This window comes from Dermacentor silvarum, chromosome 5 (assembly GCF_013339745.2).
Source record: "Dermacentor silvarum isolate Dsil-2018 chromosome 5, BIME_Dsil_1.4, whole genome shotgun sequence".
In the NCBI taxonomy this organism is placed as follows: domain Eukaryota; kingdom Metazoa; phylum Arthropoda; class Arachnida; order Ixodida; family Ixodidae; genus Dermacentor; species Dermacentor silvarum.
The window spans coordinates 68,005,686-68,029,859 of record NC_051158.1 but is presented as its reverse complement, the minus strand read 5'-3'; the positions used below and the strand labels follow the sequence as shown (position 1 = coordinate 68,029,859).

At 47.2% G+C, this 24,174-nt stretch overlaps 1 protein-coding gene across 3 annotated transcripts; it reads left to right on the top strand.

Annotated features, from left to right (window-relative positions):
* Positions 1–108: 108 nt before the first annotated feature.
* On the top strand, positions 109–19,217 carry LOC119453462 (BTB/POZ domain-containing protein 6-A). 3 transcript variants are annotated; one of them, XM_049668164.1, is made up of 3 exons: positions 109–1,665; positions 12,924–13,021; positions 17,581–19,217. In XM_049668164.1, exons 2-3 carry the CDS (start codon positions 12,933–12,935, stop codon positions 18,176–18,178), a joined length of 687 nt encoding a protein of 228 aa, XP_049524121.1. In that variant the 5' UTR covers positions 109–1,665; positions 12,924–12,932; the 3' UTR covers positions 18,179–19,217. The 3 variants fall into 3 exon arrangements, with proteins under 3 accessions (XP_049524121.1, XP_049524120.1, XP_037571423.2); XM_049668163.1 differs by lacking the exon at positions 109–1,665 and adding an exon at positions 7,187–7,503; XM_037715495.2 differs by lacking the exon at positions 109–1,665 and adding an exon at positions 15,692–15,912 and having other exon boundaries at positions 12,673–13,021; positions 17,581–19,214.
* Positions 19,218–24,174: the final 4,957 nt, after the last annotated feature.

Genomic DNA, 24,174 nt, shown 5'->3' with positions numbered 1-24,174 from the left:
CCCCCTCTCTCTCTCTCTTTTCTACGGTTAACTGTTAAGATCCTTGCCTTCTCATACATATATGTATATATATACACACAGATGCTTCTAGAGCATTATATCCCGGATAGTAGAGGACCCTCCATTTCACCGGCACTCAAGTTGAGAAATTCTGAAGTTTACTGGCTTGAACGCTAAACAACTGTTTCCTTTAAAAGTTAAAATTATACCACAGACTGAGGCATCTTTGTTCTGGTCACTGTCAACTTTGCATACTGCGCAAACATAACAAGGGAAAATGAACAAGTGCCTATTTAGGACGTCTGAAGTTGCCTTTCGGGGCCACCAGATTGACGCTAATGGCGTGACAGCGACGGGGGAAAAGCTATATAAAAAGCATCGAAGATCTCACAATACCAACATCAAAGGCAACGTTTTAGTTGTGCGCCCCAGGAATGACGTAATTGTACGACATGTTCCTATATAGAAAACCAAGCAACACTAGCGAAAGACTTGGGTAGCATAGAGTACTGCATGTCACTTGGAACTGCGAAATACCAGCGGCTTTCAAGAAGCTTACAGCTGGTGCTCTGCAAGACCCTCCTCCCGCACAACGACGCACCCAAACTGCACAAACCGCCACTTCTCTCGTGCGAAGTATCCCCGTATGTTGTCGGCGCAGTCCTCGCTCACAAGGATGATCAAGGCAGGGGAGCGCCAACACCTTTCGTCTCCAAAAGACTAGGTGCCCCAGCCGAGAAGAACTATTTCCGATTGGATTGTGAAGGACTCGCTGTGGTCTTCGGTGTCGTTCATTTGCACCAGTACCTGGCAGGGAGATAGGTAACTTCACAGCGGATACGTCGGATTACAGGTGTTACCGGACTGTGCCCTTCTCTAATCCAAACGAGGCCCGCTGGGAGATAAGACTTCACATGATTCACCTCCGGCGTTGATCCGTTAGGAAACACGAGCATCCATCGGAACTCCCAGTGTCTTTGATGACGGACCTACAGAAGATCACGGAGCCGATCACATGCACCGAGAGTCTCACCTGCACGGCAGGGGCGCCCAGCCCGAGTTCTATTTTAATAACTTAAATAGAGCCACACTCATGCCCCCCGTAGATGTATGGAGTTGACTGCAGGGGAAGGATGTTAGGCCTCGCCATTGCCAGCCGCATCGCTGTCTCTGGTTACGAGACGACCGCGGATGCACCATGGCGGCACCACCCTCTCCCGTTCAGGCAGCCGAGACTCGAGTGACTGCGTCCGGAAACCTGAACCCAGGCAGAGCCGCAGAGGCATCGAGAGCTTCAGCGGCACAAGCAAGCAGACCATTTGCAGCCACCAGGCATTGTATACGGCTAAATAAAACGTTTTTCTTTTTTTTTTTTAAGAGACGTAAGATATAACCAAGTATAGATACAGACGGAATGCAAGAATGCGATACATATATTAACGCCCAGTTAGCTCACGCAGGCTAGGTCGCCACCACGATTCATCCGAACGGAATTTCATCAGCGATCACCGACGTCAATCATCTTCCTCGCCGGTTGCGATCGACGTACAGTGGCTCACCGCTTTGGAACAGTTTTTATGGAAGAACAGGAGCGTCTTCGAAGAAAGTGCTACGACATTTTCAGTACGTCGGTGTTCGTTTACACCCTGCGCTAAGGAATGGGTGGTAAGTGGCCTGCTTTTAATTGAGTCGTTGTGTGCGTCGGTATACCGCGATGTTGCCGACCTAGAAGTTCCGGGTCGCCTTCTTTTTCTCGGTTTTTTGTCTTATTTTTTTAAGTTCTTCTTTAGGCGCGGGGTGGGGGGGACGGGGGAGGAGGTGGCATGCATTTACAATGCGGAGTTTAGCCGTCCGGCCTCGTTGTCGATGCCAACTTTGTGTAGTCTGGTACCCGCCGCGGTAGCTCAGTTAGCTAAGGCGTTGCGCTGCTGAGCTCGAGATCGCGGGATCGAATCCCGGCCGCGGCGGCCGCATTTCGATGGAGGCGAAATGCAAAAACGCTCGTGTGCTTGCGTTGTAGTGCACGTTAAAGAACCCCAGGTGGTGAAAATTAATCCGGAGCCCTCCACTACGGCGTGCCTCATAATCACAACTGGTTTTGGAACGTAAAACCCCAGAAAGAAGTGTAGTCTGGGCTGCGTGCACATTCTCGCATTTTTTTTTTTTTTTATGTTATCGCGCGATCGTCGGTGTTACGGCATGCCAGCGCCTTATAATGGCGAGGTCGGCGACAGTATGCGCAAGCGCACTTTCCGGTGTGAGCATCAGGGAGACACACGCCTTGCTACAGTTATTCATCTGTGTGTAGTCCTGTCTCCGAAAAGCTGGTGCAAGAATAGGTGTGTTTCATTCGCGATGCGATTTATCATTCATGGTTCCTATTTACTAGAACCTGCGCCTGTGCCAGCAAATGAAGATAAACAAAGCAAGGACATTTATTAGCACGTGTGATGTATATATATTAAAAAACGAAGCATAACTGATGATAGAGCACATACATGCAGCTGCGTGGCGGTGTGCGATGTCTGCTGGTGAATAACAAAGGTAGGGATCGTGCACCCCTGAACCGAACAGCATAACAGCTGGCATTCAATAAGTCGCTTTGTGTGCTTCCAGGTACTGTCGCCGATCTAGCCGCTTCTCTTCGGTGTGAGGTGCTGACATGTGGTGTGGTCGGCGCTCCCGCAATATTTTTCTTTTAATTGGAGGGTCTACTGCAAGCGGCCAGATTCGCATAGACAGCATGACGAATTTATGTTCTTTAAAAAAGGTAAATTTGTTGCAGGTGTTTTAAAGACGATAGTAGACGATAGAAACCAAGCTTGAGGAGAGGAGGTGCAGATAGAGAAAGAGAGAGAGAGACAGAGAGCAATAAATAAATAAAATAAGCTTTCTCGGTGAGGCGGGATTCGAACACGGGTAACCAGGGTCCGAAGGCGAGCGTTATAAACACTAGGCTATACACCAACGCTTGTAGAACATGCATTTATGGGAACCATATGCTTGCGTTGTACCAACGCTTGTAACAGAACTTCCTATGGGCGAGAGAAAGAGAAAATGAGAGCGAGAGATAGGGAGATTTGAAGAGAGAGAGAGAAACACAGATAGAAATACAGAAAGAAATGAAAAATGAAACGCAGCAAATGAAAAAAAATCGCGTTAGAAATGGTGTCAAAGGGACGCTACGCATTAAAAACAAACCGACTGAAGCCGCGGCTCCGTAGCCGGCTTTAAGCCATTAGAAATAAAAAGTCCCAACAGATGACGCGAGAGCAGGGCGAACGCGGGAAATCTCAATTGAATTCAGCAAAACCTCTATTGCATCCATCATTGGAGGAGTGAGAGGGGATGGGAAGAGCGTGAGGGGTATATATATATATATATATATATATATATATATATATATATATAATATAGCTTCACTGTAAAAGACCAATCACAACTCCTCGTTCACCAGAACAAATCAGCCCACACAGATTCAAACACGCACACGCCATTGTGGGCGGGCTTCACCGAGATGAACTCGATGATAGCCGTCAACCTAAAGAATTGCAATCCTAACAAGTTACAACGTACAGAAAACTACCGAGACAACCACTGGGCTTTTGGCGAACTAGAGTGAAGATCTGTGACTGTCTAGAAAGCGAAAGTACACAAAAGATTCGGGAAGCATTGACCTAACAGTTTGGGAAATTGGAAGACGGGGCTTCTGTCACCAGTGCAAATGGCGGGCGACAACGGGTCGCCCAGCCGGGACCTTACAGCAGCAGGTGATGCCCCGCCTGCTTCCCTACTGGCTTCCCTACTCGTGGGAGAAAAAACATTTCGAGAGAGAAAACGATAAAGGAAATAACACTGGTACACAACACAGGCGACGAAGAAGTGTAAAGACCGACAGCTACGCGACAACAGTACACCATCTGCACATAAGCGTTGTTAACGTGCAGTATCAGCGGCATATTAGCGGCCTCGCGTAGATCGTGCACAGGTGTTCGTGCACAATATCGTGCACAAGTGTTCGACATATGCGATTTTTCGCACGGCCGCACGTGTGCGGTGCGCGGCTTGCGGCGCTGGGCGGCTCGAGCGTAAATTGGCTTACCGTGCAACACCGAAGCCACCGCGGCGGGCTTCTGCAAAGGCGTTTTCCAGGTTGGAAAAAAGCGCGAAGGAAGGATATAAAAGCACTTAATGAATTATAGGTGATTGCAACGTACAGCTTCCTGAATCTAACGTCCACACGATTTGATTCAATATATCTGCAGCTGGCGTGCGCCGTATAGTGATGATTCCTGCGAGTCGCACACAGGAGCCGGCTCAGTCCACACATCAAGTGAGCATAGGATCAAAATATCTTGATTTCTCAGCATTCGTTGCTTACCCACTCCAACACATTCGCGCATACAAATATCGCTGGCGCTGCAGGCAGCGCAGGCAGCAGCGAACCAGCTTATTATAATATCACGGTATTCTGACCCACGATGTAGTATATAGCTGTGAGCGCATGTCTGTTCTCTAAAACGGAACAATAAATCGCCGAAAAAAATATACATATACTATTACATCTATATATGTAATTTGGTTTCAAGTATCTTCGAAGCACACACACACCTGTTTCTATAAGACCGCATGGTGTACTCAATGGTTTCATTGTAGAAGTGTAACACCAAAGCTGGTGCAACACCTTAGCCGTTAAATACCATAGAAATTGTACTAAAATATTAGCCTGACAAAACGGGCGAAGAGAGAGAGAGAGAGAGAGAGAGAAATATAAGAGAGAAAGGCAGGGAGGTTAACCCGACGCACGTCCGGTTTGCTACCCTGCACTGGGGAAAGGGGGTATAGGAATGAAAAGAGAGAGAAAGAAATAGAGAGAGCACAGTTTCGCGCACAAGGAACTTCGCACGAAGTCTACAGACGGTCGCCAAGACCTGTCGACTTGAGGTAGTGCAACAAGGCTTTCGTGGCTTTCTGTGCCATCGACGCATACGGCCATGGTCCAAGGATCTTCATTTCAGAAAATGGTCGAGAGTCCAGCCGGTTCAATGCTGTCCGGAGAGCTTCACGCTCGACGTCGAACTGGGGACAGAGACATAAGACATGTTCAATTGTTTCTGTAGTTCCACAAGAGTCGCACATGGGCGTATCCCCAATTCCAATGCGGAATGAGCAGGCCTTTGTAAATGCCACCCCGAGCCAGAGGCGGCACAAGACTTTCGCCTCAGAGCGGGAAATGTTTGATGGTACTTGTAGCTTCAAAGATGGGTCAATTTTGTGGAGATGACACTTCGGGAGGTTAAGAGAAGACCAATATTTGTATGTCATAGCTTTAGCCACGATATGAAGTTTTCCTGCAGCGTCGGTCCTGGATAAGGGGATTGGGACTGGTCGGCCTTCCAGAAAATTTGGTGTCGGCGTCTCACACTGACGTAGGCGCCCTGAGAGCGCAAAATATAACGGGCGAAGAGCATTCAAATAAGCACTTACGTACTTAAAACAGCATGACGACACGCGCAGGCGCACGCTTCCAACTAATCTTGTTTCCAGAAAATAGTAGATTATATAGCTATACAGCACATGCGCAGAGAGGCAAGAAAGAAGAGCATCTACAACGGTGCAATCAAAAGTGTTTTTCTAGCTGATTACTGTGCAGCATTCATTACAGTGTAGCACTTACACATGAATCACCTTGTTTCTCGATAAAATAGGGCTCGGGCAACTCGCGCGCAGCTGTATCACGACTTCGTTTTGTAATTCAAGTCGCCAAGAGCAAAGACTCACACATGTAACACACACAATGATGCATGTGGTAGACGCAAGCCAGTTCCATGAAAGCGCGTGTTTTTGTAAAAGCGATCATTTATGCATCGGCCAGTCTGGTAGGCGTACATGATGCCGCCGATGACTTCGACAGAGCACTCAACAAAGATAAGCGTACCGCATTTCTATTCACGACAGGGTTTTCTGTTTTGCTCTTTCTTTACACACTGGAAATCCTACATAATTTACGAGGCTCAGAAAAAAAAACAAGAAACAGGGACGATATACATTTTAGATTGTGAGTCACTGTGACTTTCCGCGGTGGCCTAGTGGCTATGGCGTTATCATGCTGAGCGCGAGGTCACGGGTTTCATTCCTTGCCTAAGAAACTTGGAAACTTTATGAGCCGCAACCATCCCGAATTCGAGAACATACTTTGAATCCGTAAGGAAAAATACTGATGAGCAGGCGATAAGATGACAATGAAAAAAAAAAGAAAAAAAGAAAAGGAAATGAACATCTTACGAAAAGCACAACAGCCATTTGCTCTTAGCGCTCCCCACCACAGGTGTCGATGGCTGATACACAAGCGTGCTGCCAACTCTTTACTTACACTTTCCTCTCTTTCAAGTATATAAATGTCTTCTAACAAAGTAATGTATCAATGTATCATCATAATAATAATAACTACGGAGTAAGGATTCCTTCCGGGCGGGGCTATGGGTAGGATTGCCAACCGTCTAGAATTTAACGGGACAGTCCCAACTTTTAAGTAAATGTCGTGAGTTCGAACATGACCCAGTCGGGACGGCCAAATGGCTCGACATTTACTTCTTTTTCTGCTGGATAAGAATAAAGACACCGCATTTTCTTTTTATATTGCCTGATAGCTCGTTCGCAAACTCTTTTCTTTTCACTTATGTTGCCTTAATAAAAGGGGTAAAAATAAACATTCGCGCAGTGTCACTTTGGTCGTGTTTCTAGTACTGTTGTAGGCCCTAACCATTCACAGTAGCTCTATTTGTATGTCTCGTTGTATTTAGCGACACGCTTACACGCTAGGGCTTTGTCGGTGACGGTCGACAGTGCCGTCATACGCTACGGCGACTGCTATTTACGGGGAGCGAACAGTCGGGGTCGCGGTTCATCTTCCTGCCCGCAGGAAAAATTAAGGAAGGAGTCAGCGACCGGCTTGGTCTGCCCGGGTGGCCGCCTGTCGCTCCCGTCCGCTGCTCGCCGGCGACTCTCCCGGACAATCACTCTTTTTTTTTTAAATTTTTTTTTTTGGGGGGGGGAGGAGGTTGAATGCCCGCGGCGCGCTAAAGAGGCCCCCCCCCCCCCCCCCCCCCCTTGCTCCGCGGGCCTGTCGGCTCTCTCTCCCCTGCAGAGCGCGGTGGTGCAGCTATGGTAGGGTGGCTAGCTATGGGGCGGCGTATGCCCCGTTCCTGGAAGACGGCGTTCTCTTTTGTGCTGCAGAAAACCATGTGGTTTCTCCGCTCGAACACTAGCACGTGTCCACGTTCGGCGCGTGAGAATCAGGAATTCTACGAGGTCAGCGCGCGGTGCCTCCATCGGCCCCCAGAGTCGGCTCATCAACCTCGCAGGACCAGTGTCGTAACGCGCTGTTCACTGCCCATGTAGATGCAGCAGCGCCCGGTGTCGGACTCTTTTGGGAGTCGGTGGAGTATCTTCGACACAATCGCTGCAACCTGCTTCGGTGTTTCCTGCGCTAAGGAATGGGTGGTAAGTGGCCAGTGCTGATTTTTCATAAAATTATGCGTCGGCACCAGCGATGCTGCCGATTGAAAAAAATTGCCGGCTCTCCCGTAATCGAGAGTAGATATAAGCATGAAATGGCTACTATATGGCGCCTTTTTCTGCCTGTCCTGCCACCGCCTTCAACCGCGTTTCTTCTTGCAACAGTCCAACGCGCTCAGCGTCTGTCGCCACTTTTTCTTCTTGTCGCATAGAAGTTGCAAATTTTCGGCCTTAGGTCCCCTGTATCTGCCTTTTGAACGCCGCTATTGGAAATGACAAAACTCCAGCGCACTAGAAGTTACAGTTTGAGTGATATTCTGAAGAAACATTAGGAAGAACTCGGAAGCATTGTGTTTTGTAACTTGCTTGGAGAGTAGCTAGCGTATGTAATGCGGTCCTCTACAAAGGGTCGGAGCCACAGACCGAATTGTCTTAAGTTTTCACTGGTTGACCGGATGACCTCATTTTGTTCTCGCAACTTGCCGGAATATTCTCGTATTGAGTGCCCGGATAACGGCTCTGGCTTCTGGCTCAAGGTCACTTGAAGGTCGCCGACAACGGGAGCTAAAAGCACTTCATGCTTAGAAAAATTTGGAGCATGCTTAAGTTTCGCCTTTAGGAGCGGAACGCGATAGCATGCAATATCCCGGACTGCTTTTTACGCTTTCCGGCAACTGCAGCTTGCGTAATGTTTACCGGGAAACGCTGGCGGCGAACGCTATGCACGAAGGCGAGCTTTCTGGTGGAAGCGCTGCCTCTTGCGTGGGCTGATATTCTGTTATTGTTTCGACCTTTTAATATTTCAGTCGGAGAAGACTTAACACAACAGGCATACGCTGTCGGTGTTTTGTTTCGTGATATTCATTTGCGGGGTGCAATTGTCAGAATTCTGAGGAATAACTTTGTAAAGAATGTAAGACAAAGTGTGAGCAACTTTAGTGACAGAAGAACTTCATTGCGGTATGGAATATTTTGCGCTCACAGGACACCTATGCCAGTGTGAGACGCCGACACCAAATTTTCTGCTGTGGGCTGTTAATGCTGTCGCGTTAAAATTTCACCTTGGCCACGCCATCTGTTCATCTCTATGTGGCCGCATGCCAAAGCATGCAATCTAAATAACGAGCGATATCCGCGTACCTGCTATTTGGCGGCTGGAAAAAAAAAGTGCTGGCTCTCCCGTAATCGAGAGTAGATGTGGTAGCATGAAAGGGCTACCATACGGCGTCTTTTGCTGCCTGTGGTGCCGCCGCCTTCAACCGCTTTTCTTCTTCCAACTGTGCAGAGCGCTCAGTGTCTGTCGCTACTTTTTCGTTTTGTCGCGGAACGCTCACGACTCACGGACCGCTGGCGTTCAAAAGACACACACACACTAATTAGAGAAATTAATCATTGTTGTGTCTATACCGTTGTGTATGTTTCCACTGAACATTAGGAGGAACTTGAGGCTGCGAATCTCCTTGTGGCAAAATTTTTTTCAGCTCCTCGGCACATGGTTAACCGTAGGACAAATAAAGTTTATTCCTATCCTATCCTCGAGAGTCGCATTTCAAGAAACCATCCACATTTTGTCGTCACAGAACTACCCGCTACGCCTAAAACAGAAGACACAGCGGTCTACTCACTCGTCGGTACAGCTTCTAAGTACACTGTATCGTCGGGCGAAGAGGAAAGGTGTCACAGCCGATGCATGGGGAGCCTTTCCTCCTCTCTAGCTTGTGCAAGCCAGCGCGTCCCTGGTTGACTGTGTTGATATCGCATGCTGTGCAACGATTCGAATACGTTTTAGCTCATTCTGCGAAAAATATACGTGATGTCAGTTCATACAAGGTCATCGGGGAACCATTGCGTATGGCCTTTTGGTGCAGAAAAACTATACAGTATGCGTAATTTCTGATGGCTGCGCAAACATGCGGCAATATTGCGTGTATTAGTGGGCTTCTTTCGCCCTCGGAAAAACGCTTTTATGTAGCACGCATTGAGCAACAGAAAGCTGTATCGGGAGTTTTTCACATTGCTCTACAATTTTCTCATTGACACTTGTCATCTAATTATAAAAATTCTGAAGTTCATTAATTAATTAGGACTAATTAACTAACAAGGTGAAATGTAAAAAATAATCTCAGTATCTCCAAGCGAAGGCAAACAGCATTACCTTGGTTCTGTCCAGCTACGTGGTATTTGCATATTTTAAAATCTTGGTGCATGATAGTTGGGACGCAGTTGATATTCGTCTCCATGTCGGTGAGGGAAACTTGAAGGTGTTGTGGATATCGCTCAGTCACATTACAGTAGGCAAGGCTGTGACGCTGATTGCAATGGGTTAACTGTTTATCAAGATGAATTAGGAAAGCGTTAGAAGGAAACTATTTACACAGACATCAAAATACTATGAGCCAAGAGTTACAGTGGTCCTACAATCTATAGGCTTCTTTCTCTTAGCCTAATTCACCTCCAACGGCCCTGCACGTACCTAAAAGCATCCCCAACATCTCCCTCGCCCCATTGTTCGTCCAATCACACTGCGGCGCGCGCAGTGTGCACACAACGGGGCTCCAGGGTGACACTATCCGGAGTTTCAATATGTCAGGCTGTTGCCTCAAATCCTTTGCAGTGCAATGAGTCTCTTGTCTCACAACCTCGCAAGACGCAGTCCCCCAAAGAAAACACTTCCACGCACGCTGGGGCATCTGGTCCGTTCGCGGAATGTCTCGGCATGGGTGTGGCCGACGAGGGGTTGGACTTCAAAGCCACGGCACTGCTTCCGCGAACCGAACGCCGGAATCCCCGACTCACAGTCAACCCGCTTACACGCTCTCCACTAACCGCGGCTCCCCACCACCCCCAATGGCTATAACTCTTACTCTGCGCCGCCGCCTTGGTGTTGAACCGTGCGTGCCTACGTAGTTGATATGTACAAGCTTAAACCCTCTCAAGCTGTTCACATGAAGTTAGAGCCAATGTTGATTCTGTCCAGCCAAGGTTACCCACGGGGCCGTCGAGTTCGCGCTACTGCTACCGGAGGACCTGAACTGAAAAGTGGGCAAATTAGGACGAAGCAGACTGCTTGTATAGTTCAGTTCTGGCCATAGTGACTTGAAGTCAACTACTCATCACTTCGCACCGCGCGTGCACAATACGCGGCAAGCGGCGACACAGTGCTGTGCCAAGATCTGTACGTTGGCACAGCGCAAATAAGTGCAGAGGGGAATGAAAAAGGTGGATTGCCAATCAGAGTTAAAAGTTTGGCCGGCCTCAACCCAAATGGATAGGCTTACTCTTAAAGCTAAATGTATGGGAAAACAAAACTGTTTTCCTGCTTTCTACAACTATATTTCTCTTTCTTATTCCCACGTAGTCAATGACCGCCTCAGCGAAAAACGCACAATTTATTGCCAGGCCACCTCAAACCTCGGTGGCGTCTCTAGCCAGCAAAGGACACGGGAGCCGGTGCCACAACGCCGGGTACCGCAGTCCCACTCAAGGTTTGTCTGCGTGGAAAAATTATGACCGTCGGCGACATCTGAACTCGGTGCTTACAAGACCGCGTTCTCCGAATACGTTTGTGTGCGTGTGTGTGTTTGTGTGTTTCTAAATACACAAACACACACACAACCAAACGGTCGCCACCTGATTGCGTAGGGGAGTGGACCCCTTCCTGTGCACATATAACAAGTGGGCAACTCGCGGCACCACGAAAGTATACAAAACAACCATGCGGCCTTACAGGAGCCTCATCACACGATTCGTGCGGGGTGGCCGTGTAGTTGGCCGACACAAAGATAGTAATAATTCTGTTCTCCAGAAGTTTTCCAAGCAGCTATCGAGTTCCTGTTGCAGATAATCGCAAGTAAGTTATGGAAAAGAACAGTGATGAATGAGAACCCCCCCATTTCGTTAGTCGACGCAGGACTATATATAGCAGACCTGCTTTATGTGAACACTGCATCCCAACTGGGCGACAATGGGGCGCGGTCCACTGTGTCAATTAAATATAGCTGTAATATTCTTTTTTTATTCAAGCTGTGTCTTTAGATGATTATTGCTATTCTACTCATTTTACAAAATAGGCAATACGTTGTTCAACTCGCCGGCAGTTATAAGCATGACACGTTTTGCGGCAACTTCTGCGCAGTCAGAAGTGTGCGAGTAAAGGAATTTGTACGCCTTCATTTGCTGTAGCGAAACATAACTGGTTGACAAGGCAAAATTATTTTCGATGTCCGCATGTGTGACAGCCGGCAGTCGGCTCGCACTATATATCTGCGGCTTCCGCAGCAAATGGGAGTTGACACGGATTGACGCCGGCACCCGAACAATTCTCCTTCGCCATGACGTTGACGCGCAACCACAAGGCACAACGAGCAGAGGTTATAAGCAGTGTACATAAAAACAGGCTGATAATGATGATGATGATGATACGATCCGCCGCACGGCCGTAAGCAGAGCGCTGGCGCCGCACTCCCTCTCCACGTATGTGCGCGGTAACGGCGGACGCATGACTGAAAAACAGGAAGTGACGTCACTTGCAACCTACGTATAGAACGAACAGATCTGTAACCGAGCCGCTCCCACTGCTTCGGACGCCAGTGCAATCTGTAGCCGGCTGCTCGACCACTTGAAAAGTGTGATCACACTGTATGGTACGCTGTTATGACTAACCAAAACTATTTTATTTCTGGGCGAAAACCGCGTCCAAATAATGAGATAGTCGCGCAGTGTACACTCAGATAATCTGACCACTTTTCAATGTAACCGGCAGAACTTATTTCATAAGAGAACGTTACCCACGCTGGGTATACGATCGTCGTGTATGTTTCTTAAGCACCCATTGCTGTCAGAATACAGCTTATAACTACAGGTAGAATGTTACAAAAGGGGCACATTCGGGCAACGAATTTTTAGAAATACAGAACTGACCTCCGACGCTGATTGTATACGTATCATCACGCGCGCACACGTCGCGCGGGGGATCCTTCCGCCTCACCGACAGCAGCAACTCCCGCCATGCCGAGTAAAATGCCTTCAGTACGTTTTACAGAGCCGTTTCCAACGCAGAAGACACCACGCAATACTAAGCAGACCGCGCGAGCCCTCAAACACTACCAGCAACTGCCGCCGACATGGGGCGCTTGCCCGAGCCAGCATGGCGGCGAAAGCAGACATCTCTTAGATGACGCCACTCCATGCTTACGCAATATGGTGGCGTCCATGAATATAATAGATACAAAGAAAGAAAGGTCTATAGCTTTACATTGGGGTACACCAATGCTTTTTATCGATTCAATTTTTAAGTGCTGTGCACTATAAGGCCCTAATGTCTTTGTTCGCGCGTTTTGATTTTCCGCAGAATAGTGTTCTGACGACAAGCTGCTGCCCTGTTTCCTCTCTGGTATCTTTTCTAGAATACTGCTATGGATGTAGAACAAACAGCAAGAGATGCGTCCGCTGCCGTCCGCCTGCCCGCCAGCAAGTTTCGACGCAAACTGAAGGTATTTTCGAGGTAAGCTTGCCAGTGTGATTTCTGCACCATTACTAAACGAGACACAATAATGGAAAGCACTAAATCAAGCTGAAGTGACTGATTGGTGCTCCAATTAAAATGCCGAAAACGTCAAATTTAATGACAGTGAAGCTTTTCTAAAGTTGGCAAAGGGCGCTGACGTAAGGTACCATCGGCGTCGCCACTGCGAAAACAGTGGCACTAGACCTGATGGCAGTGACAGGCCTTGCTGTGTGTGTGGTGGGAAAGAGGATTTACATAGCGGTCAGCGCCACGATCAGAAGTATAGTTAAATCACAGTGCATGCAGACCTGAAATAAATAGTCAATTAATTTTCCTACAGATTCATTGCTTCTACATCTTTCATGCAGTATTCCCACCATACGTGTCAGTACGGCTGACACGTAAAATCCCAGAATTCCATTTTTTAATAAAGAAATTTCAGATAACCACAGCCTCATGGGCAGTGATAAGATCTCGTGACTCATTCATCAAACAACGCGCCGAGCGAGTAAACGAGAGTCTACGCAGCTTTTGAAATGAAGCACGATCACAGTCCTACTCATTCGCAAAATTTCGTCTGGTTTAGGTGGAATTGTAGTTGAATAAACATTTTAAAATTCGCTCACACTTCTAGTCAATTGGTGTTGCATATAAAAACTTTTTGTGACCAGAAAACTCACATTTTTTCAGTGACAAGCGGTTTATCTCGAACATTAGTTGCACCATGCTCTATCATGTTTCGCAATCGTCAAGCATGCTTTACACTATTTTCTTGCAAGTAAGCCCCATTAACATTTTATAATGCAAAAATATTGTTAATTTAGGTTAGCACAAGACTATTTCTGTGCAACGCACTTTCACACTACCAGGAGACCACTCGGAAGACATCACTTTATCAGCGTAGAAATAAAATTATTGTTATAAAGAAAAAGAAAACGCAAGAATGCCTGTAAACACTTTATTGCGCCTTTGTACCTTTACCCTCCCCCTTCACCCCCTTTTTTCCTAGTGTGTTTAGCCCTCGAGCGACTTATTCGGTCAAGTGCCTTCCAGCCTGAACTTTTCAGCTTTCTTGCTTTAGGTCTAAATACATATGAAGTAGTTACAGAACAAAGTATATTTAAAACAGTGATCTAAGCAAAGGTTGTCAGCTGTATTTATGGCGCTAATTCTCATCGCTGGACGAACCTCGCCCGGAAAATGTGCTCGCTACCCATGGCAGAAGCAAAGAAAGAGTTACGCTGAGCCATATTAACCTGCAGGGGCGAGCTGTGTCACGATGGAAGTAATTAAGTTTAATGAAACTTATCTTGCAAAGGTCAGCACAGCAGAACAAGACTGTGTAACTTTGTTTTGCCAACTAATTTTGTCCGCCATTCTATTGTTCGTTCGAAAGTGCTGTGACACTCGTTCGAAAGCTCTTTGTGGGTCAATGCTGCTAAAGCAGTGCACGCTGAACAGACAAATACCGTATTACAGTGCAGCTAGGCGCAGTAGCTGAAGGCCAAATGCTGCAGTTCCTCGTCGAAAAAAGGCCGACAAATCATTATGAGTGCGCCGCGACAACGGAACAGCAATGACGAGTAGCCAACGCCGTATACGCGCGTGTACAGACTGATGATTATAGCAGACGACGCCAGGAGCAATCCACACCAAGCGTGGTGACGACGGCGACTCCGCTTAATTTCACAAGAAGTAGTGTCCTGGAACATTCCGTATATACTGTTCTACTAATCTGCCGACTCGCATTTCAAAAACTCGAGCAGAGCAGGTCGACCGACAGCGCCAATTCACCTTCACGTAGCGAGCGCCCGTGCGGCGCGGCAACAGAGTCTCCCCTCTGACGTCACACGCGAGAGGGTGCCACTCAGAGATCTCGGGGCTAATACCCACACCGTTCGCAATGTTGACGTTATGGGCCTGCAAGAGACGTCACCGAAAGATGACTCGCGGATCCCGTGCGTCGGTCGGCAGCACGGTCTGAGGAGCAAAGTTCCCCTGCGAATAGATAACGTTCCTACTACTAGATCACTACACCGCGGGCTTTCATTACTCCTCTCGTCCTTTTTACAGCGAAGCTGTCTATGGCTAGGGTTCAGTGCAGTCCGTCAACAACTCTGCGTGTGCAAAAACTCTGCGTGTGCAAAACCTCAGCTTCCGAATTTGATGCAAAATCGCTTCATTCTATGTAAAAGCTTGTACGTCTCATCACTTGGATATGTGTTATCAATAAGCACCGTTTTCGGGATCATTGAACTTTCAGGTACATAATAAGGGTTTCTCCAAGATTTGCACTCGGCCACCCGCGTCGGCCATGTGTGCGCTCTCTTTGTCGTCGTTTCAAGCGCTCGCGTGCCTGGTTTCCTTCCGCTCTCCCGGCGTGGCGGTCCCGTCGCGTGTGTATAGTTTCCTCCGGCTCCCCGAGGTAGCGGTAGTCTTCCACGCGAATGTATGCCGCCAATCAAGACCGCCGACCAAAATAAAAGTGTGTGTGCGTGTGTTTTTTATCGGGATGACTGCCGTCGCCGCTCAAGAGAAATAAAATTTGCTTATACCTTTGATCTAAATTCTGTGTCACTTCTACGTGGTGTGCTAAACGGCTTCGCTGCTAATCCACTTTCACAGCAGTGGAATAGCGCGTGATTTTCTTTTTTTTTTCTTTTGCAGTTTTCATTATCCAAGTCTCTCGAATCCGGTGACCTTGCCGATGTGGAGATATTGGTCGATTCCTGCCACTTCCCAGGCCAGCGTGCCACCTTCAAGGCGCATAAGATGATTCTGGCTTTACAAAATGACGTGTTCAAGGCTATGTTTTATGGCGATTTCGCCAAGGAGGACAGTATACTCATCACGGACTTGCACCCGGAGGGCGTCCGTGGCCTCTTGCGGTAGAGTTCCTTTCTTGTCATTGTACTCTAATAACATTGTCACCCGCCGCGAGCGCCCAGTCGCTATGGCATTCTGCTGGCGAACGCAAGGTCGTGGGTTCGGCTCCTCACCGCGGCGGTCACATTTGAATATATGAGCGCATTTATTTTAAAAAAAGTTGTATAATTAGGTTTGGCTGCACATTAAAGGATCCCAAGTGGTCGAGATCAATTCGGAGTCCTTCACCACAGCATTTCTCATAACCTGCGCATTGCTTTGGGACGTTAAACGCTATAAATCAAACACCAACATTGGTTGTTACGTATGTTGTTTTTACTTGAAATGTGCCTGAAGCAAAAGGTGCAACTGAATGAACAAACGATCGAACGAACTATCGGCCCATTTTCTATCCAAGAACAGTAGAACCCTATAAAATGGTTATTCACACATCCTCATTGGTTGTCCTCTGTATATTTGGTTATACTCAGCTTTAAACAACACGTTTAGCTGCAAGAAGCACGACAAACGGTTTATTCATGAGAAGTGTTTCTGACCACCAACACTGACAATGTATTGCAGTTATGCAAATGCTAACGTAGCGAGCTAATCTATTATCCCAAATCGTGAAGAGTCTTTGTTCTATTTGGCCTCAACATTAAAACAGTATAATTCGACGTAATTTACTAACGCACGCTTTCAGTCCCTGAATACTAATTTACAGCTTCGTCCTGCGCCCGACCTATCACGACTTGACTCGACCTTTCTGTACCATGCGTATTTCAGTAGCATATAAGAATTCGTACGGTTTCGCATAGGAATGGCAGACAACACAAATCGTGACTTGACTTGCAGCGAAATAATCTCACACTTTCTTTGTGAGCGCACTCGTCTCAACGAAGAAAGAGCAGCGTTTGTCTCTCCCCCCCCCCCCCCTTTCCTTAGTCCACCAGAAAAGCTGGACTATATTGTGTACTCTCAGAAGACATGATTCTTGGACGGTGGTCTCTAGTAACATCAGTTCGAGCGGCTTTAAGGAAAGGGCCGACTTGCGCTCAAACCGCACGCCGCGTCGCTCACCGGCCGCGTGTGTGCGCTAGAGCGATAAACTGCTCATGTCATACACAGGTGCAGATTGTTTGGTTTTTACTGCTTGTGTGGACCCAGTGTAAACCGAAATTTGTACACCTGTGAGCGAAATCTGCAGCTTTTCGCCCGACCGCACGCGTGCGGCAGACATGCGGTGCGTGGTGCGGTTTGAGCGTAAGTGGGCCCTTGAGAGACCAGTTCAATTAGTGGACTGTCCATTTCGGCTGTCGCTGATTGGCTGCTGCTTCACGTGCAGGAAGTCGCCAGCCAGTCTCCTTCTTGCACGTGAAGCAGCAGCCAATCAGCGACAGCCGAAAGGGACAGTCCACTAATTGGACACTCTTACAGAATAACGCCCCAGACTGTGCGGCAGACCGTGTCTCTGTATATATCTATGTGTCGCACTGACACCGTATGTGACTTTGACAGACTGCATGAATGTAGCTCTTTTTTATACGTTCTTTTTTCTTTAATCTTTCCCGCCCACTTTTTTCCGCGCCCAATACAAGCTAGCCAACCGCAAGTGCCCTGTGGCTGACATGCCTGTCTTTGCTTTTATCTGTCTCTATGTGAACAAAGTTTTTCATTGTTCCGCAATGCAGGTACTTCTACAGTGGCCGCCTGGATGTCGGAAACGTGCACCAAGCCGCCTGCACCCGCACCGCAGCCGCTAAGTACCTGATCCCCAAACTGGAAGAGAGATGCCTCGCCTTCGTGAACGGCTGCATGAAGCTCGATGACGTATGCCCTTTCCTGGACTATGTTCTGACCATGGGCGAAGAAGGCGCGCGCGCCCCCGCCCGAGCCCTGATCCGCAAGAACAGTTTCGGCGTGATTTCCTCTGCGAGGTTCAAGTCCTCCACCTTACATACCGTGAGGTACGTCCTTCGTCACGCGACCAATGTGTCCGAGTCATCGGTGCTACAAGCTGTGCACTCGTGGGCACTGCAGCAGTGGCTGACGCCATCCTCGGAAGGCGATGAACTGGCCGATGTTCGGGTCAATGTTCGGGCAATCATGCTGCCACTGTTCTCCGAACTGCGGTTCCTCGCGCTGACCGCGACAGAGTTCGTCGAAGGGCCCAACACGTGGGGGATCTTGACTGACTCGGAAGCGCGGGCCATCCTGAGCAACATCGTCAAAGAACGCTCGATGACCATGCCAGATGGATTCTGCAAGATCCGGACTGCCCGTACTTAGTCTTGGAGACAATCCCGAACTTTATAGATTTATCGACTCACAAGAGGACGGTACTGTCGGTGTCGACACGTTGTGCGGCTTTAAATGATAGATAAATGTTTTGCTGCACTCAAATGTGAATAAAAACTTATTTTTATTGATGTATCACAGCCGATGCTCGTGCTCGGGAAGTAGGGAAGAAAATCGCACATTACATTACGATTTCTACGTTGCAGCCTAATACGACAGCCTCCGCAGAACACTGCCACTGCCTGTGTTGTTTCCTGTTTGCCTCTAGATTTTTTACGCTAATGCGTATATACCATGCTAAGTTTCTACTCTGAGCAGCAGTGCGTATTCCTTCTCAGTACATTTTATTGATTCCCAGGGTACCTCGACTGTTCTGCGCTTTTCAGTGCATGGCTATCCTGTCGCGGCATAACGTAAGATTTGCCGCAACATTTCAGCTATGGTTTGGTAGCGTCCGCTTTTCTCAGCTCTCCTGAGCATTTGTACTTTCACAGAGGCCAACCTTTTTTTTTTTGTCGTCAGGTAAAAGCTCTCACCTGGATAAAACTGCACATGTTTTCTTCCTGTTGTTATCGGCAGGTAACATATGTCGAACGTTTCCCCTCTAAGCAGAAGCACAACGCAAATTGCACCTGCATTTTTAATACATCATGAAGTCTATTTCAAATCTTTGATACAGAGCCAAAGATGGTGTAGAATATGACGTATATACTGACGTAGATACCGTTTACTTCTGCCTAGTGAATAAGTGCGTTTAAGTTCTTGGAGGCAGTGCCAAATTGGGACGCTTAAAGAAATAAATGAAGTTGATGGCCATTGTGTCTAAGTGCATAGGCATTTACAGAAAACATTCGATGATACGAATTTCTGGGGATCCGAAGTACTCGTGTCAACCGAGATTCGTATAATTAAGAAACCACAATGATATCACTGAAATGAATGTAAGACATTCTTAACAAGAACGGATTAGTGGGCAGGTTGGAATGTATTCATGATGTAAACTCGCTAGCAAAAGCTTGGAGAGCACGGAATCGACAAAAATTATTATTATTACTATTATTATTATTTTCCTACACCGTTCTCCTACACCATTCCGTAACTTGTACACAACAATCTGTCTTCCTGAACTCGAATACGCGTCGGTCGTCTGGAACGGAATTTCTAGATCCAACAGTGACATTATAGATCGGGTCCAGAAAAAGTTTCTAAGCATATATCATCACCGCTTTGCTAACACGGACTCTGGGCCCTGCTCTAGCACTGTTGGATTATTGTCATTGCCCTTACTTCGCTGCCGACGTAATCGCGCTGACCTGCTTTTCCTTTTCAAACACCTTCACGGTATCCTCATGTGCCCCGAACTCCTCAGTTGTATGAAGTTTCGTATTCCGCGCAAGATCACCAGAGAACACAGACCTTTCCATGTTGCTGCCTGTCAACACCAGCACTCAACCGTCCACAGAATACACAGTCTTTATAACGCCCACTTTCATGACCTTGATATTTTTCACAACTCTGTCTTTGTTCTGCTCTGAGCTTTCCGTTGTTGTGTCTTAATTAGTTTCACATATTCTTCAACTTCCCTTCTCCCCCTTTTTCTTTTGTATGCATCTTGCGCATTGTTGTAAGTACACTCTTCTTTTCAATATTCTTATTTTTTATTCATTGTTTTTTTATTTATTTTTTACTGATATTCCCCTGCTGTATTTTTTTCTTGTTGCTCTATAAGTGTGCGTGCGCCAGCACTTAGACCTCATGGTTGTTCCTGGGCACGATAAATAAATAATTGATTATTATTATTATTATTATTATTATTATTATTATTATTATTATTATTATTATTATTATTATTATTATTATTATTATTATTATTTGAAACATTTGAAGTTAACCAGGTAGCCTGTGGGCTTTTTTTAGATATATCTAAGGCTTTCGAATCGATAAGCCACAGTATTCTATGCGCTAAATCACAATATTACGGGTTTCGGGGACATTTCCATGTATTTATACAAAACTACCTGGTAAATCGGTCTCAGATTGTATGCATTGGCGACCAAAAGAGTTCTTTGCGGTTTCGTAACGCAGGGGTTCCACAGGGTTCCGTTTTGTCTCCGCTTCTTTTAATTTGTGCGTTTATGACTTGGGCCAGGTAACTACTTCATGTACGACTTTCCCGTGTGCCGATGATACGTTGCTTGTTTCTAAGCACATGCAGTACGAAGCAGCTGTCTCTACTTCAAAGCGACATCAAATTGTGAAGAACTGGTTTCGAAAAAAACCGTATAAAAGTCAGTGCTCGGAAAACTCGATTAGTATGTTTCAGGAATCCGTTAAAGGCTCTTGTAACAAGTCAACATGTCTTCCTTCACGGTTCTGATTGCTTAGACTATGTTTGTGCCCCAGTACAATATGCGGATAGTGTCAAGTATCTTGGAGTCTACTTTGATACTGACTTATCTTGGAATATTCAAATGGCTCGAATTTGTCCGCGATTACGTAATGTTGCATGTGTCCTTACCGTATAAAGGGTTATGCACCTACCAAGATTTTAAAAAATGATAGTGCATGCTTTAGGTTACTCGCATATAAGGTACGGCATTTATTTTTTTTAATTGCAGCGGATTTTGGAAACATAAAATTGACAGCCTATTAAAAAGCATACGAAAAGTGTTGCATACTACCAAACCACGGATAACTTATTTCGAAATTTAGAAATGCCTGATTTTGAGTGTTTGCTTCATTCGACAATTGTGATGCGTTATTTCTGGATCAATGATTTCCGTGAACCTGTCCTTAATAGTGTTGCTTTGCGCAGACATCCCAGATATGTAGTTCCTCGGACAAGAACTCGTTGTGGAAAAGGACAAAGAAAGTACTATATCCCCCAGCTGTTTAATAACCTTACCAGTGCAGTACTGGATCAGCCAAATTTGTCGGGATTAAAGAAGGCCTTCAGGGCAATGACAGAATAGGAGTTTTCACGTGTATAAAGTCTATTTTGTTGTAGTGTGATCTTTGCCAAAATTAATGTAGGACTGTTATCCACACTGTTCTCACTTTTTTTGTTGTTCTCGATAGGCTGTAACTTTGTTTTGTAACTTTGTTTACATCTTGTGCCATGTTTACTCAATTTTAATGGTTGTGTGCTATCTGTTTTTATTTGAACATTAAGTGTTGTTTAATAGGCATGTTTACCTGAGGAATCTGTGATGAGTTTTTTTCTTACTTTTTTTAGTTTGACATTTAGTTGGTCTGTAATAAGGTTACATAATGCATTGCTCTGACCGCCGGGTTCCTGCCATACAAGCCCACGGAAGGCTTCGGCAGACCTAGAAAATTACATGTACAACGTGAATATTTGTAGCAAAGATTATTACGATAATTATTATTATTATTATGTTCTAGCACAGCCTTACAACGTGGAACTGTCTGAATGCACTGCATTTATCGATCAGACGCAAGTGGGCTACACAACTTGATTTAGAGTTGCATGATTAAGCTGCAAAGAAAAAGGTTACAGGCCTGCGCGGCACACGCAGCACAGTCACAGCGTAAGCTGGTTGAGCGGCGCAAGAGTAGCTCCAATTTCGGCACCACGCACAACAAGGCGTTCGCGGCAAAGTGTCTTCGCCTAGATTTTGACGAGAACGATCTGAACTGTCCGCCCGGCGACGGCGAGCTGCGGCTTGTAATGCTCTCTGCACAGCAGTCTGCTGAACCCGATGATGCTGGTTGTAGCCGCGCACGTTGCTCTACGATTCGCTTCTTTAGCAGCGGTTCATACCTTGCGAGGAGACGCTATAACGTGTGCCGAAGAGGTACCCAGAATACATGGCGCACATCTAACATCGGGATAGCGTTGATTGCGCGCCTCGTCTGAATCGCATCGCGTCTGAATCGCATCTCGTCGCACGCGGTGGTTGCAGGCACGTTAACTAGATGGCGCCACCACATTGGTGGAGGCTCGGGTCGTCTGCGCCTGCGCGCCGGCCTATAGGGCCCGTATAAAGGGAATTTTTCTGCCTGACAGCAAGCGCTTGCGTGGCTCAGTGGTAAAGTGTCCGACTCCCACGCAGCGGGCCGGGGTTCCATCCCGGTGAAGAGCGGGTACTATTTTTTGCATTTCCCGCGATAGCGGCTACGGGACGGCGGCGGCGGCATCATCGCGACCAGGAACAGCTATTGGAATGAGCCCATAACAGCTTATGCTGTAAAAAACATTGCGGCATCTGGGGTCTCGTAACTTTGTTCGCAATTTTACAGCGCAAGCAAGACGAAAACAAGTAAAATTGTCATTCGTACTTTTCCTCATCTGCGCCTTTTCTCTTTTCTTTGGCGATTACTTTCGGACGACGAACGTATTGCTTTCCCGACGATTCTTGCCTCAATGTCATCCAGTAATGTGCAAAGCTTCTCGCTCGTTCCTGATCATTAATGTTGATAGCGCTGGTCCGTCCCGAATCGGCCGGGCGCATTCTTTGATTGTTTCCCATCGGGGCAGGCCCTTTCATCAGCGTCGCCCAAACGGCGACAGTGCCCGACACCGACGAGACGGGCAAACAAGCGCCCCAACTCGGCAGTGCGCATTCTTTGGGTGCTTCCCCCGATGCCACCCCCTTCATCAGCGGCCGCCTATCTGGCGACGCGGCCCGACAGCGGCAGTGACGTTCGGACAAAGAAGCTTACCTATAGAAGCGACCGACCACAACCGCCACCCTTCGTTAGAAACGGGGATTAGCGTGAAGGCCATTCTCCCGACCCTGGCAAGATGACCGTTGGAGGGCCAGAAACTAAGTCACCGACTTTCGTGGAAGGAGTGTCAACCCCCTGTTTCCGGATTGCCTCATCCTTGCTTCGAAGGTGCAACATTAGAGGCGGAGTTCAGTGAACAATACGACCCCTCTGATTGGCCGCATCAAGGTCATCTAATTGCCTAGTCTGGTCAACTAGGGAAGACGAATGTTTTATAAGGAGATACCTTGAGTGCAGTGGTGTGTCCTGACGTGTTCTTAGATGTGTTCAGACATGTAGTGAGCTGAGACTTTCAAAGTGCTTTCCCATGTAGTGGGCTTCCATATTTGGAGCCACTGTGAATATGTAAAATAAACCCTTTTACTCTCGCTCTTACTCCCGGACGTACTCATCCCTTTGGCTGAAGGATCACCGGCCTAAACGCTACCCGAGTCTCAACAAACTGGATGGCAGCGTTGAGATGAATCCTAACCCCGAGCCGCGAGCAACTGGATGACCACGGTGAGATCGACCTTTCAGCCTACGCCAGTCGCCGGCATCTCGTTCGCGACCAACTGGATGGCCATGGTGAGATGGACCCTGCAGCCAACGCCAGTCACCAGCAACTGATTCACGAGCGACTGGATGACAGCGGCAAGATGGAACCTGCAGCCAACGCCAATCGCCAACTGGCTCGCGAGCGGCTGGATGAACGCAGCGCATCATGACTGCATGGTACAGGGTGAGTGCCTGGCTTTGCGCTTGAGACATCGGATCTTTTAGCCTATACTTTCTAAAAACTGAGGGAGCGTGTACAACTGCCCGTTTGATACTGTGGTTGTTGCGCATCCAAGCAGAAAGCAGCTTTCAGCATAGATCTGAACCAGCTACTAAAGCCAGACCTCATACTTTTGTGGGAGTAATTGGGACGTAGAGACCTACCGGAATTGTAATCAGTTAAAGGCGACCCAGGATTTACGTCTTCTTGCAATTGATTCGATGCGGTGGAGGAGAACTTGGAGACTTGGCACTACTTCTGTGTATGGGCGTTTGGTTTCTGCTATATTTTCCAGGTTTCAATTTCTCTTGGGAAAACAGAATTGACCACCGGTAGTTTTTTACTTGCATTGCATTTTTGCGGGTTTCGCAGCAAGTATTGTGAATAGCTGAGCCAAAGCCTAAAGTAGTGACTATGGACCTCATGAGTTTGACGAGAGCTAACCTGTTGCAGTTGTGTGAAGAGCTCGACGTAGAGG